This window comes from Staurois parvus, unplaced genomic scaffold (genome assembly GCF_062004578.1).
Source record: "Staurois parvus isolate SC_StPar_1 unplaced genomic scaffold, SC_StPar_1.0 ptg000034l, whole genome shotgun sequence".
NCBI lineage: Eukaryota > Metazoa > Chordata > Amphibia > Anura > Ranidae > Staurois > Staurois parvus.
The window spans coordinates 2841469-2856455 of NW_028317830.1; the positions used below are offsets into that span (position 1 = coordinate 2841469).

General features: G+C 41.5%; 1 protein-coding gene across 1 annotated transcript in view; it reads right to left on the minus strand.

The window, feature by feature from the left end:
* The window catches only part of LOC149470704 (uromodulin-like), a 65565-nt gene that overhangs the window by 18320 nt on the left and 32258 nt on the right, over positions 1-14987 (minus strand). The window contains exons 9-11 of the mRNA XM_089661617.1: positions 13753-13767; positions 1074-1910; positions 844-957 (exon numbers count right to left, since the gene is read on the minus strand). Coding sequence (XP_089517743.1) covers positions 844-957; positions 1074-1910; positions 13753-13767 — 966 coding nt within the window. The remainder of the gene's footprint in view (positions 1-843; positions 958-1073; positions 1911-13752; positions 13768-14987) is intronic.

Consider the following 14987-nt stretch of genomic DNA (forward strand, 5'->3'; position numbering starts at 1 on the left):
AGTGATATAATGCTCCTGGAACCATTATACTGAGTGGTGGATACCTACCTTATGGATGATAGTGTAGCTATTGATCATCACACCTGAGAAGTTGATTCATTGCATCGGCTCCCAGAGCAAAAAGCGTTTTTTGCTGATCTAGAGATTGATCAGCATGGAGCTCTGGTGAGTTACCCAACTTTACTTTTGGTGGTGGATTTTGGCACAATTTCTTTGAGAGCACCTGAATTTGAAAAGGATTTGTTTGGACATTTTGAAGAAATTCAGAGTTGGACATTTTTTTTATATTCACAAATTTAATTATTTAAATTACTTATGCACTAAAAAATAGTTTTGCACATAATTTTGATATTTTTTTAAATTAATTGAGAATAGATATATATATATCTTTTGCACTAATGTTTCTACACTAAATTAGGAATAGTTTGTGGTTTTAGCGCATTCCTTTATTTAAGTTATTTTTCTTAGTGATTATTCTCCACCAGCTTCTCTTGGGAGCACATGAATTAGAGTCCGGATATGCCATCATATGCAGCTTCTGAAGCCCCGAAGAAGAGGGAGCAGCCTGGCACCTGAGCACATTGTCCTGTTGGTTTTTTTTTTTTGGATAAAACGTTTTGGACTTCAGACCCTCTGGCCTGAAGATATTTCGATAGCTTACTGTACTGGTGACATGGAGTGAGTGCCAGAACAATAAAAAAGACTACCACAAGGGAAATTAGCCCCCAGGATTTACTGGGCACATTTCCTAGGAGATCCTTCATAAATAGACCACTTAGAAAAGTTATAAGAACTCCTTTCATAGTTGCCTTTAAATAGAAATCCTCATTTGTTATAACCTACCTGCTAGATTTCCTTGCTGTATCCCATATTTGCAGTAACAGCCAGGAATGCCTCCTACCATTCTACATTCCTCATCCGGAGCGCAGTCCACCCCTGAGCAGCTAAATATGGATTCTAGACGAGGAGGAACATAAAGAATTTTTTAAAAGAAAAGACAGCATGTAAGAATCATACATATTATTTTATAAATGAACACAACACACTGAATGATGCTTTGTGTCAGTACTTACCTGTACAATAGGCAAAGTTGCAGCCTGGTGCACTCTGTAGTTTATACACATAAAATCCTCCCGGACACATTTTCACAGAAATATTATAAGGTATTGTGCAGCATCCCTCATACCAGTTGGAACAAACTGTACGATTCACAATGCCGTCACTGACTGTAGGGTGGGAGCCGTTCATCCAAATGGGGATAGTAGTCCCACAGCTGTATTGTGGTACGCAGTGCTCAGGGATTTGCTGGTCATATTCTCCTTTAAACCGATACCAGCCAGACATGCCATAGTCACAATGATACCAGTACCAGTAATACCAATAATAATTATAATAATTATATGTATTAGAAGTACTGCGCCAGGGATCATTAAGTTCGGTATGGCTGGAGCAAGGGTCAATACAGGAATAGGATCCAATGTTCTTAATGCATTCTTCATTAGAGCCACATGGAGTTCCTTGTTGGCATTCATTGATCTCACAGTGTCTTCCATCTCCATAATATCCATTGGGACAAGTACAGGCATAGGTTCCATAATAATAATTTGTACATATAGCTACTGGATCACAGTCATTCAGAGATCTGTCCGCACACTCATCAATATCAACACAGCCAACTCCTTCTTTATATTCAAATCCGGAGTAACAATTACAGGTGTAAGATCCGACAGTGTTCACACAGGAAATACCATAATAATAATTACAATCGTTGGTGTAGTAATCCTGACATTCATCTATATCAGTACAAGATGTTCCATCTCCAGCAAATCCCTCTTTACATGTGCACTCCCCGTATCCTCCAAACTCCGAACAAGTGGCATCTGGGTGGCAGTCAGAATCTGAACAAGTTCCTAAAAAGAGAAAAAAAGTGTTTTTTTTGGGTAGGTGGGTTTCTATGAAAAAGAAACGTATTGTGGACTAATGTCTGGACATAGATATTCTAAAAAGTTGGGTGTTGTAACAAACTTTTTCAGTCGGGTACAATGGCAGAAGCTGCCCCCGCCAAACACACTACATTCTGTCTCTTTCCACTCCACCTGACCTCCCCTCTGGCCCATCTGCCTTGTGAGCTGCTGAAAACATTATCTCCCCTGAGGCTCTGACCACAGATCTAGTGTGTTGAATCTCTCTGGAGTTTAACATTTTCATAGAAGCAGGTGAAGGTATCTCAGCACCAGATAAGAAGAGTAATAGGTAGACATAGTGTCAGAATGGGGGTCATGGGATCAGTGTGGGAGCAAATAGGGGTCAGGTTCTTCAGTGTTTTGGGACCCTCTCCCAAATATAACTCCTGTACCTATAACAATCTTCACAAAAACAATGGGGGACTTTTATCATAAAATAATAAAAAAAAAATCCTTAATCAACTGCTTCAAAAAAGCACTGTGATCACAATTTGGCAACACAATGCAAACTCTATGGTCATGCAAGAACCTCAATAACTTCTGTTGGAAAATCTTTCAAATTATTTCAGAAGTAACAAGAGTCACAACTTCATATCAACCCCCATTTACCATCTTTGTGAAAAGATTACTTTCTCCCATGCACTGGGGTCACTTATATTCTCTTGGCAGCACGACTGAGTATCACTAGGCATTGGAAATAAAACCTTGCACCAAATACATCTGAAGCTGTTGGATTGGTTCAAATTCATTAAACCTTTGAAAAATTGTTAGCCATAAGGAAAATAAAGGGCTTAAATTTGAGAAAATCTGGAAGCCTTGAGTTACTTAGGTTGGAGCTGAAGACCCACAATATTACAGATAAACAGAGACAAGTTCCTTAGATCAGCGTTTTTCAACCACTGTGCCGCGGCACACTAGTGTGCCGTGAGATATTGTCTGGTGTGCCGTGGGAAAAATTGCAATTTCATCCGTAACATGTGGCCTCGGCTCACAAATAGACCAATCATTAGAACAGCAATGGGCAAACTACGGCCCGGCGGACCTTTTAATCCGGCCCGCGGAGCGTGATACTGTCAGGATGATCTGTCCCCCACGACGTATCTGCGCATGTGCCGGAGATCGCCGATCGGCTGCTAATGCCTGAAACTAGCACATGCGCAGATACGTCGAGGGGGACAGATCCTCATAGGAGACAGATTTTCATGCTACACCGGAACGGAGAGAGGAACGCGCGGAGCAAAGGTAAGTGAATTGACACAGGGGGGGCTTGGGGACTTAATATGGGGGATGAATTAATATGGGGGATGAATTACTATGGGGGATGAATTACTATGGGGGATGAATTACTATATGGGGGATGAATTACTATATGGGGGATGAATTACTATGGGGGATGAATTACTATATGGGGGATGAATTACTATGGGGGATGAATTACTATAGAGGGGATGAATTACTATATGGGGGATGAATTACTATGGGGGATGAATTACTATATGGGGGATGAATTACTATGGGGGATGAATTACTATATGGGGGATGTATTACTATATGGGGGATGAATTACTATGGGGGATGAATTACTATATGGGGGATGAATTACTATGGGGGATGAATTACTATATGGGGGATGAATTACTATGGGGGATGAATTACTATATGGGGGATGAATTACTATATGGGGGATGAATTACTATGGGGGATGAATTACTATATGGGGGATGAATTACTATGGGGGATGAATTACTATATGGGGGATGAATTACTATAGGGGGGGGTGAATTACTATATGGGGGATGAATTACTATATGGGGGATGAATTACTATATGGGGGATGAATTACTATATGAGGGATGATTCCTATTCAAGAGAATTACTTTATATATAGTCAATATAGGCACAGAGGTACATTTTTTTAACATTTTCTAATGGTGGTGTGCCTCGTGATTTTTTTCATGAAAAAAGTGTGCCTTTGCACAAAAAAGGTTGAAAAACACTGCCTTAGATAATAATAATTTAAATGTATTGTACTGTAGTTCCTAACTGCTCTCTGTATATATATTTTCTGCTATGGCAAATGTTTTTTGCAACAAATTTAGTTTCATGATTAATAGATACCTTATCATTTCCTTCCTTGATGTCAATAATTCACATTGCCATGGTGAATTCAATAGCCCTAGGTGGATTCTAATTCATTTTGATTGGTATTGTAACATTGTTCTACTACTATTATCCCAGTTGGGCAACTGCTTCCATACACCAAGGGAGACCTCAGGCAATTGGTACAATGGTTACATCAAAGATCTAGAGCAGCACATTGGAATGTAAAATCCAAACAGAAGGTTTTATTCCAATATATATATTGAACTCAATAGCTAATGTGTTTCAGGAACCTCAACTTACCCCCATCATCAGGGCTTAAGAGAATGGGTTTTGGAGGACTGGAGCTGGAAATAGGACCAGGATAATTGTATATTAAATGTCTTTTTTTTTTTTAATTTAAATATTTATTCATTTTTCATTTAAAAAACAATACACATTTCCATATATTGAAAATATAATATTACAATTTCTCATAAACCATTGGTTTCGTATCATTTTCATTTTCTCCCCATAGCTCCCTTAACCCATTACCCGCCCACCTCCCACCCCGCTACTATATACCCCTGACATCTGACTGATTGGCTTGTATCTCATATTCTCTGGAAGCCTAGGTTTGAGAACCGAAGAGAAAGACTAAGAAAGAGAGAGATGCTAATTACTATATTCTCTCCCTTTTCCTAATCCTTTCCCCACCTCTTTTCTCTTCGTTTCTTCTTACCCTCTCTTTCCCTTTTCTTTATGCTTACTTACTCAGTACCTTTCTTTACCTTTACTTTGAACTCCTCCCATTTCTCCCATTTCGCATGGTACATCACCATCCTATCTTCCTGTAGATAATAGAGTTTCTCCAATCTAGCAATCTGATCTACTCTATTCATCCAATCTTCTTCACTCGGTGCCTCGACCTTACGCCAAAACCTAGGAATCAGACTTTTTGCTGCGTTTAGGTAGCCCAGTATACCCAGTTCTTTATATTTATTTCCAGATATCATTGAGTTATGGAAAAGACAGATTTCAGGATCCAATCCTATCTCCACTCCAGTGAGAATTTTGATTTGGTTTGTAACTTTTTCCCAGTATATGTGTATTTTTGGACATTCCCACCAAATGTGATACATCGTGCCCAACCCTCCACATCCTCGCCAACACCAGGGTTGCTTCTCCTCACTCATCTTGTGCTCTATCACCGGTGTGACATACCACCTTGTCAAACATTTAAAATTCATTTCCACTTCACGCATACTAATATTTTCATGTACCATTCTATATATTTTCCTCTGTGTGTGTTCTTCCCACTCCACACCTAAATCCTTTTCCCATTTTTCTATATACTTTAATTTAAACTTACTATCTAAATCCGTGAGAGCTTTATATGCTTTGGCAGTGCTGTGTTTCCCATCACCTCTATCTTCTAAATATTTCTCGAGTTCATTCCATTCTTTCCTAGTTCTAAGGGGCTTCGTTAATTTCTCCACAAATTGTTTTAATTGATTATATCTCCATTTATCTATCCCAGTGAAAATCCTTCCCTCTTCCTTTTTCAAATCCTCCAGTGTTCTTAAGTTTACCCCCTCCATTACATCTCTCAACTGAGCGTCTTCCTTCATAATCCATCTACCTGAGATTTCCTCTTTACCTGGGGGAAAAAAATCTGAATTTCTTAGTGACATTAATAATGAATTAAAATCCCATTTCCTCTGTTTGTGCATTTTATCCCATTCTCTTATTACAATCCTCGTGTATACACTCGTGCTCTCCTCTAATTCTCTAAATTGTGGTGGCACCCATACGCTCCTACCCAAATCCTTTCTACTAAGTGTATTTTCTATTGTGACCCAATGTTTACTCTTTAAGTTGTGTGTCCAGTCAAAAATTCTCGCTAGGATGGCTGCCCTGTGGTATCTTTTGAAATCCGGGACTCCCAACCCTCCTTTTTCTTTATTTCTGCTTAGCACTTCATATGATATCCTAGGTTTTTTATTTTTCCATATATATTTAGTAACCATTCGCTTGATTGTCCTAAAATACACCCCTGGAAGATTAATGGGAATCATCTAGAATTTATACAGTATCTTAGGGAGAATTACCATTTTTATCAGATTAATACGGCCCAGCCAGGAGGGATTTCCTCCACCCATTTTCCTCAATTCCTCTCTGATTTCATTTAACATTGGGATATAATTAGCTTTATAGAGAGTCTTCTGTGAGGGAGTGAGTTTTACTCCCAGGTAATTTATTTCTCTATTTTTCCATATAAAGGGAAATTCTCTCTGTATATTTTCTTTTTCACTTTTTGGAAGATTTATATTTAATATCTCTGTTTTGCTCGGGTTAATTTTTAAATTTGACATTTCCCCATATTCCTTCAGTGTTTTCATTAAGTTAGGAAGTGTTATCCTTGGGTTTCCAACATAGAATAATAAATCGTCCGCAAATGCGGCTATCTTATGTTCTATCTTTCCAACATTTATTCCCTTTATATCTATGTTTTTCCTAATTGTTGATAACAGGGGTTCCAGTGATAAAACAAACAACAGTGGGGACAGTGGGCATCCCTGTCTGGTTCCATTTGACATTGGAAAGGTCTCTGATCTCTCTCCGTTTACCATTACCATCGCAGACGGTCCTTCATACAATCTTCCAATCCACTTTCTCATCCTACTACCCAGTCCCAGGACCTCCAGTGTATCCATCATAAAACTCCAGTTAACCCTATCAAACGCCTTCTCCGCATCTATCGAGAGCAGCACTACTGGATTTTTTCCATTTTACTCTTCTGTATAAGCATCAGGGACCTCAACCCATTATCTCGACCCTCTCTTCCTCTAACAAAGCCTACCTGGTCTCCATGAATCCAATCTGGCATCAGATCCCTTAACCTATTCGCCAATACTTTTGCATACAACTTCGTATCTACGTTCAATAGCGATATCGGTCTATAACTTGCACAATGGGTGATATCTTTACCTTCCTTATGTATTAGGACCACCTGTGCCAGAAGGGATTCCTCTCTTATTTCCATCTCTCCCCCCAACGCCTCCATATATCTCTTTAATTTAGGTAGCAGTAAATCACTGTATTTTTTATAATACCTCACAGTATATCCATCTGGGCCTGGGCTTTTTCCCGTCTTAAAGCTTTTTAATGCTATTTTTAGTTCTTCCTGCGTGATTTCGGATTCTAAGGAGTTTAATAGTTCTTCACTCAATTTTGGTAATCCTGCATTTCTTAAATAATCCCTTCTTTTATCAATATTTGTCATTTTATCTTTATTTATAACATCCTTAGGGGCAATATTATATAATTTACTGTAGTAATTTTTAAATACCTTTGCAATATCTTTAGTTGAATGGACTAACTCTCCCTTGGAGTTTTTTATTTTATCTATATAATTCCTATTCTTCTTTCTCCTCAAGGCTCTCATCAGATATTTTCCTGGTCTGTCTCCCCATCTATATCTTTCACCAATGATCTTATTAAAAGTTCTCATTTTTTCTTCCTCCATTACTTTCTCTAGTTCTTCTCTCTTTTTTATCACTCTTTGCTCTATCTCTCCCCTTATGTTATTTTTATGTAGGAGTTCCATCTCAGCTATTTCCTTCAAAAGCCCGCTGATCTTCTCGCGTCTTTCCCTTTTTTTCTTTGCCCCAATCGCAATAAGGATTCCTCTTACATATGCTTTATGTGCCTCCCACACTGTAGCTAGTGATACATCCTCTGTTTCATTTTCCTCAAAGAACCTCTCTATCTCCTCCCTGATCTTCCGGTCGGTATCTGGATCTGTGAGGAGTGTCTCATTCAACCTCCGTGATAAACCACCTGACCTTTTCCCTCCCCATTTTAATTCCATTACTACAGGTGCATGGTCCGAGATAGTTTTTGCTTCTATTTCTGCTTTAACCAAATCCTCAACAAGTCGATGGTCCAGCAAAATATAGTCCAATCTAGAGTATGTCCTATGTACACTAGAGAAGAAAGTGTAATCTCTCTCTCTCATGTGGACAATTCTCCAGCTATCCACCAGTTGGCACTCTTTCATCACCCTTTTCAATGGTCCCATGGACCTATTTCCCCCTCTCTGTGCTCCAGATGTTGTATCTATTTGTGGATCCATACATATATTAAAGTCACCCGCCACTATTAGATATCCCTTTCCAAAATCCATCAATCTTCTCATAACCCCTTTCAAAAACATCTCTGGCTTCTTATTAGGGCAATATATGTTAACAAGCGTACATTCTATGTCATGTAATTTACCCTTCAAAAACAAATACCTCCCCTCCGGGTCTGTCTTTCTCTCTTCCAGTTCAAACCTGATGTTTTTTGCAAATCCTATAGCTACTCCCTTAGTTCTCTTATCTGGGGAATCTGCATAATACCATGTCGGGTGTTGTCTAGAGTATAACTTAATATTTTTTTTTAACTCTAGATGTGTTTCCTGCAAAAAAACAACTGAGGCCTCTCTATGTTGTAGTTCTCTATATAGTCGAAATCTTTTACCTGGGCAGTTTAATCCATTTACATTATGGGTCACGAAGCGTATTTCCTCCATATTTTATTTACCTTCTTCCTATTTTACCATTTCCTTTCCTCTTTCCCTTCCCTATACCTCTTCTCTCGTACCAGATGTCAGTTTTGAAACTCCCTATCCCCAATCCCCTCCCTCTTCTCTCCCTCCCCCTCTCCCCCCCCCCTCCATCCCCCCCACCTCCCTCTCCCCCCCTTCCCTCCAACACCACGAACCCCTCCCCCCTTCCCCCTCCCCCCTAATAGGTTTTTTATTTGCCTATAAATCATCTGTGGAAAGAGAGTCCCACTTTTGATTCCTATCTGGGGGCTCAGCTCCGTCCATGTGCCGCTCACCTTCCCCCCCTCCTCCCCGTTGTCCCTCTATCTATTTGTTCTCTGTTTTCTCTTCTAACTAGCTGCCATTCTTCTTTTCCCAACATAAATAACTCTCTCTCCTCCTCTTCCCATCCCGGTATCTCTATTCTCTGCAGTTCAAATTTATTACAAAAGTCCTTCATATCTTCAGAGGATCGCAAAAAAGCTGTGACTCCATCTTTCCATCCAATTAAGCAGGCTGATCGACCCCATCTATATTGCACATTCTGATTCTTCAACAGTTCCAATAATGGTTTCAACGATCTCTTTCTTCTCAATGTCTCGGCTGCTATGTCTGCAAAAATTTGAATATTTTTCCCTCCATAATTGATATTCGTTCTTCCTTTAATCTTCCTCCATATCTCGTCCTTATCTCTATAATTATGGAACCGAACGATTATATCTCTTGATTTTTCTGGGCCTTTTTCTTGTTGAAGCTTTCCTATCCTGTATATACCGTCTAATTTATACATTTCCGCACCAGGTCTGTCCATTATGGCATTCAAAATTTTTCCTGTGATCTCCTTTAGATCTTCCCCCTGTTGCAGCTCTGGGACTCCTCTTATTCTAATGTTATTTCTCCTGTCCCTATTTTCTTGATCCTCCATCATATAAAGCAGTCTTTTTTGTTCCTTCCGAGTATCTAATATCAGTTTTTCTAATTTTGGGATAATTTGGGTATGGGATTTAACTGTTTCCTCCGTTTCTTCCACTCTAGATAGCAACTGTCCCATTTCTTTCCGAATTATCCCCATCTCTTGCTTTATAGATTTTTCTAAATTTCCAAACATCTCCGCCATTTCCTTTTTATTTGGCACTTGCAGTTCTCTTTCAGTTTCTCCTAACTCCATACTTTCCAGTGTTTGTTGGCTATTGTTAGCTGGTCCCAGGGAAGATCTTAAGCTATTGTCTAAGCTTATTTCCAGTTCACTTCTATCACTTATTTCCTGGATTTTTACTGGAGTTAGTTTTCCCTGCGACGTGTATTTTTTTATTGTTCCAGTTTGGGAGTTCTTAGGCATATTTCCTTTGCTATTTTTCCCTTTCATGTCGCATATAAGATTATTAGAACTTTTTCAAGATTCTGGGGTATATACTTAAAGCTGTCACTGCGTTCTTCAGACCCTCTCTGGGAATTCCCTTCTTATTCTTTATGTTGGATGTCAGTTGGTCAGTAGCACAGCTTGAAAAACTAACACTAACACTTGGGGGAGACCCACAGCTCTCACTCACCCTTCTGTAGTAGCTTCCGAGTTGCAGTCCTGGGATGCCCTTTCTCATGCTGCCTTGTCCTCCTCTTCCAGGGAATTCCCTTGGGTCTCTTTGTCCTCCTCTGCATATACCCCGAGATATCCCTGGAGACAGCTCTGCTGTGAATGTCGGCTCTTCCCCTGCCTCCTAAGACGCCGGCCGGTCTCTTTCTCTCCCAGCTGTACACCTCGGCAGCCCACGTGGTATCGCCACTCCTCCTTGTCTCCTGGCAACCTCACACTCTCTCCCCAGGATCACCGCTTGCAGAGTTCATAGGGGAAGGACACGCTCCTTCTCTACTCTCCGGTCAACAGCCGCATCACCGCCGGGATCTCCCCTCTCCTCAGGTCAGTCTCCAGCCGCCCTCCGACTCAGCTAGTCAGTCTCTCGGGACAAATTAGGGAGGATAGGTGGGGGAGGCTATCGGAGAGTTCCTATACTCCGCTCTCCTGTGCCGCCATGTTCGGGCTCCGCCCCCTTCCGGTACCAGCCCCCTCGTATATTAAATGTCTTGATCTCCTTTCTGCATTTGTCAGCTGCTGAAGAAGAATCAAGACTTTTATTACACCATTATCCAGATCTTATTTCCAGCTTGTGTTTGCCAAAAGCCATTGTTCTAAGCCTTGATGAAGGGGGTGGGTGGAGGACCCCAAAACACTGTCTATTGAGATGATTGCATGCTTTGGAATAAAACCTTCCATTTGGATTTTAATATTCTGGTGTAGCACTCCAAATCTTTGATATAACCATAATAGTTTCAAATTGGTTTTGCTGATATCTTAAGCCTAACACTTGAATTATTGAACCTGAAGTGTTGCTGCACCTTTGTGCCTTTCAATTCTATGTAATAGTCCTTGTCTCTTAATAAAAAGGAGAGAAGCAGCGCCATCTAAGTGCAGTAATAAGAAGAAATCATTTATTTTCACAAAATTGGCTACTCATAATAGTAGTAGTCAAATGAGCGCACTTTCTGGTTGATGTGGATCCACAGGGCGGGCAAAAATGATGTCAGCTCTAGGAACAGCAGCAGTATGTGTGGCACGCATTCGGAGTGGCATGCTTCTTCATTAGGCCATTAATGACTGCCACACATACTGCTGCTGTACCCTGTACATTCGCTACATCCCGTACACCCCATACACCCCGTACATCTCTTACACCCTGCATACACTGTACATCCCATACATTCCGCAACCCCACACACCCCGTACACCCCGTACACCCTGTACATCCCATACACCCCGCACACCCCATACACCCTGTACATCTCATACACCCTGCATACCCTGTACATCCCATACACCCCGCACACCCCATACACCCTGTACATCTCATACACTCCGTACACCCCATACATTCCGCACACCCCGTACATCCGATACATTCTGCAAACCCCACACATACCATACATCTCATACACCCCGTACACCCCACACACCCCGTACACCCCATACACCCTGTACATCTCATACACCCTGCATACCCTGTACATCCCATACATTCCGCACACCCCGCACACCCCGTACATCCGATACATTCCGCAAACCCCACACATACCATTCATCTCATACACCCCGTACATTCCGCACATCCCGTACACCCCATACACCCTGTACACCCCCTACATCCCATACACCCTGTACATAACATACACCCTGCATACCCTGTACATTCCATACATTCCACACACCCCACACACCCCGTACACCCTGTACATTCCATACATCCCATACACCCCGCACACCCCGTACATCCGATACATTCTGCAAACCCCACACATACCGTACATCTCATACACCCCGTACACCCCACACACCCCGTACATCTCATACACCCTGCATACCCTGTACATCCCATACATTCCACACACCCCACACACCCCGTGCACCCTGTACATTCCATACATCCCATACACCCCGCACACCCCGTACATCCGATACATTCTGCAAACCCCACACATACCGTACATCTCATACACCCCGTACACCCCACACACCCCGTACATCTCATACACCCTGCATACCCTGTACATCCCATACATTCCACACACCCCGCACACCCCGTACATCCGATACATTCCGCAAACCCCACACATACCGTACATCTCATACACCCCGTACATCCCACACATCCCATACACCCTGTACACCCTCTACATCCCATACACCCCATACACCCTGTACATCTCATACACCATGCATACCCTGTATATCCCATACATTCCGCACACCCCACACACCCCGTACACCCTGTACATCCCATACATCCCATACACCCCACACACCCCATACATCTGATACATTCCGCAAACCCCACACATACTGTACATCTCATACACCCCGTACATTCCGCACATCCCGTACATCCTATACACCCTGTACACCCCATACATCCCATACACCCTGTACATCCCATACACCCTGTACATCTCATACACCCTGCACACCCCGTACATCCCATACATTCCGCACACCCTGTACATTCCATACATCCCATACACCCCGCACACCCCGTACATCCGATACATTCCGCAAACCCCACACATACCGTACATCTCATACACCCCGTACATCCCGCACATCCCGTACACCCCATACACCCTATACAACCGTACATCCCATACATCCTGTATATCCTGTACATCCCATACATCATGTACAGGCAAGCAGATATACTGACAGGTCTGCAGGAGACCTGCATGGCACCAGCATTCTGCTGATCACTGGTGCAAGCTCCTGCAAACCAAAATAATAAATTCACTTTTTTTTACCTGTAAAAAAATGTGCATTTAATATTTTTTTCTAAAAGGTGAACGTATCCTTTAATTCCATGTCTGTTTTGAGTAAAATTCTGTCTCATCTCCAGTGGGAAACGTGTCTCAGACCTAGTGACCTACAGAATTCATCGACCTTTTTCATTTTTGCTGCAGGGGTCACAAATACAGATAAAAATTGTTGCACAGACTTTGCTGACTGACGCAATGCCTGATTTATATTTATATGTATCACTAATTTTCTTAAAAAAAGTTCCTCAATACATTTCTCAATCAGGGTTAACAGGAAATATCCAAACCTGAAAAAATATAAACAAGACTAATGTCATTCTATAGAAAACTTACTAAAGTAAAAGCAATAGTTTTGTTCTGTATGTCTCTGGGGTGATGGCCTCTAGGGGATCTTTGAAAACTCACTTCTTTAGGGAAGCCTACCCCACCTCCACCTAAGAACTGTACTTGAGCCCCCTCCATCAGATCATCCCCCGCAGCTATCACCTTTTGTATCACCTCCCCCTTCCTTTAGATTGTAAGCTCCATGAGCCGGCCCTCCTATTCCTTCTGTACTAAAATGTATTGTATTCGTACTGTCTTCATTGTAAAGAGCTGCACAAACTGTTGGCTCTATATAAATCCTGCATAATAATAATAATAATAATAATAATGGTCATATTGAATTTCATCTGTAGAGCTGTGAGTTCTACCCATAGAAGAAGAAAATAGAACTGTAATATTTACATACAAGGAAATCACAGAACGATTATTCGTCGAGCTTACCTGATTTGTCCGACCCTACAAAAATGTAACAAAAAAAGAACATTAGATTTCGCTTCTTGGCATGTATCTCTTGCAATCAGCAAATCATTATTCCAGATAAAGTGGCATTTTGTAACAAGTATCATAAAGTTCTCATTTACAATCTACCAACAATACATCGCTCACATTCCACTCTACATGACGCTGCACTACGTGTGGTTAGGATTGCATTCAGGATTGAGGTCCGTGCTTTACAAATATTTATTCAATGATTGGTATTCATTCCATGATAATTTCCTCTCACAAGATAGAAAATAATAAGTAGGTAAGTGAGAGGGAAATTTTAGGACTTTGAAAATTAACAGCAATGGAAACACTATAGACATAGCAGTTGGTATGGGGCTTTGGGGGTGTCAGGGGGGCCTCATTATTAAGGCTGTTGAGGTGAATTAAAATGTGAAGTCTGCAGTCTAGAAGAGCTGAAATCAGACCTACAGGGGATATCATTAGACCCCCCCCCCCCCCCCAGTCACAGGTCCTTCTTGCTTTATCTACTTTGTTTAGCTGCCTTAGTAATGTAGATGTGTTGCCCTCAGAACTTCTACTACAACCCATCCACTCAAAAATGAACCCTCTATGCCTAATGAAATCTTCCTGAGGCTGTTAAAAATCCAACAAAAAGAGCAAACAGGTGGTGGAAACACCTAGTGCATTATCCCAGATGTATTCAAAGGTGTAAAAGACAAAAACATCCTCACAGATATAGCATGTGTAAAAAGCTGGGAATATTTGAGATGGCCGCAGCAATGAGCAGAGTGTTCCGACCGTCAGTGTGGTCAGGACGCTGACGCGTTTCGGAGCTCCGAGGAAAGGGAATCATCCCCGAAATGCGTCCGATTTCCTGACCACACTGACGGTCGGAACACTCTGCTCATTGCTGCAGCCATCTCATATATTCACAGCTTTTTACACATGCTATATCTGTGAGGATCTTTTTGTCTTTTACACCTTTGAATACATCTGGGATACTGCACTAGGTGTTTGTACCACCTGTTTGCTCTTTTTCCAGTGGTTGATTTTCCCCATCTGAGGAAGGCTGCATCCCTGAAGCATTACCCTTGGGCCACTCCCAGCTTGCTTCCCTTGGCCTCCCTTTGGCAATTCATTTCCTGGAGCGTTGGGGAGTACACACTGTTATCCAGGTTGGTTGTAAAAAATCCAAGAAGTTTACATCTACGTGCGGCACCAGTGTGAAC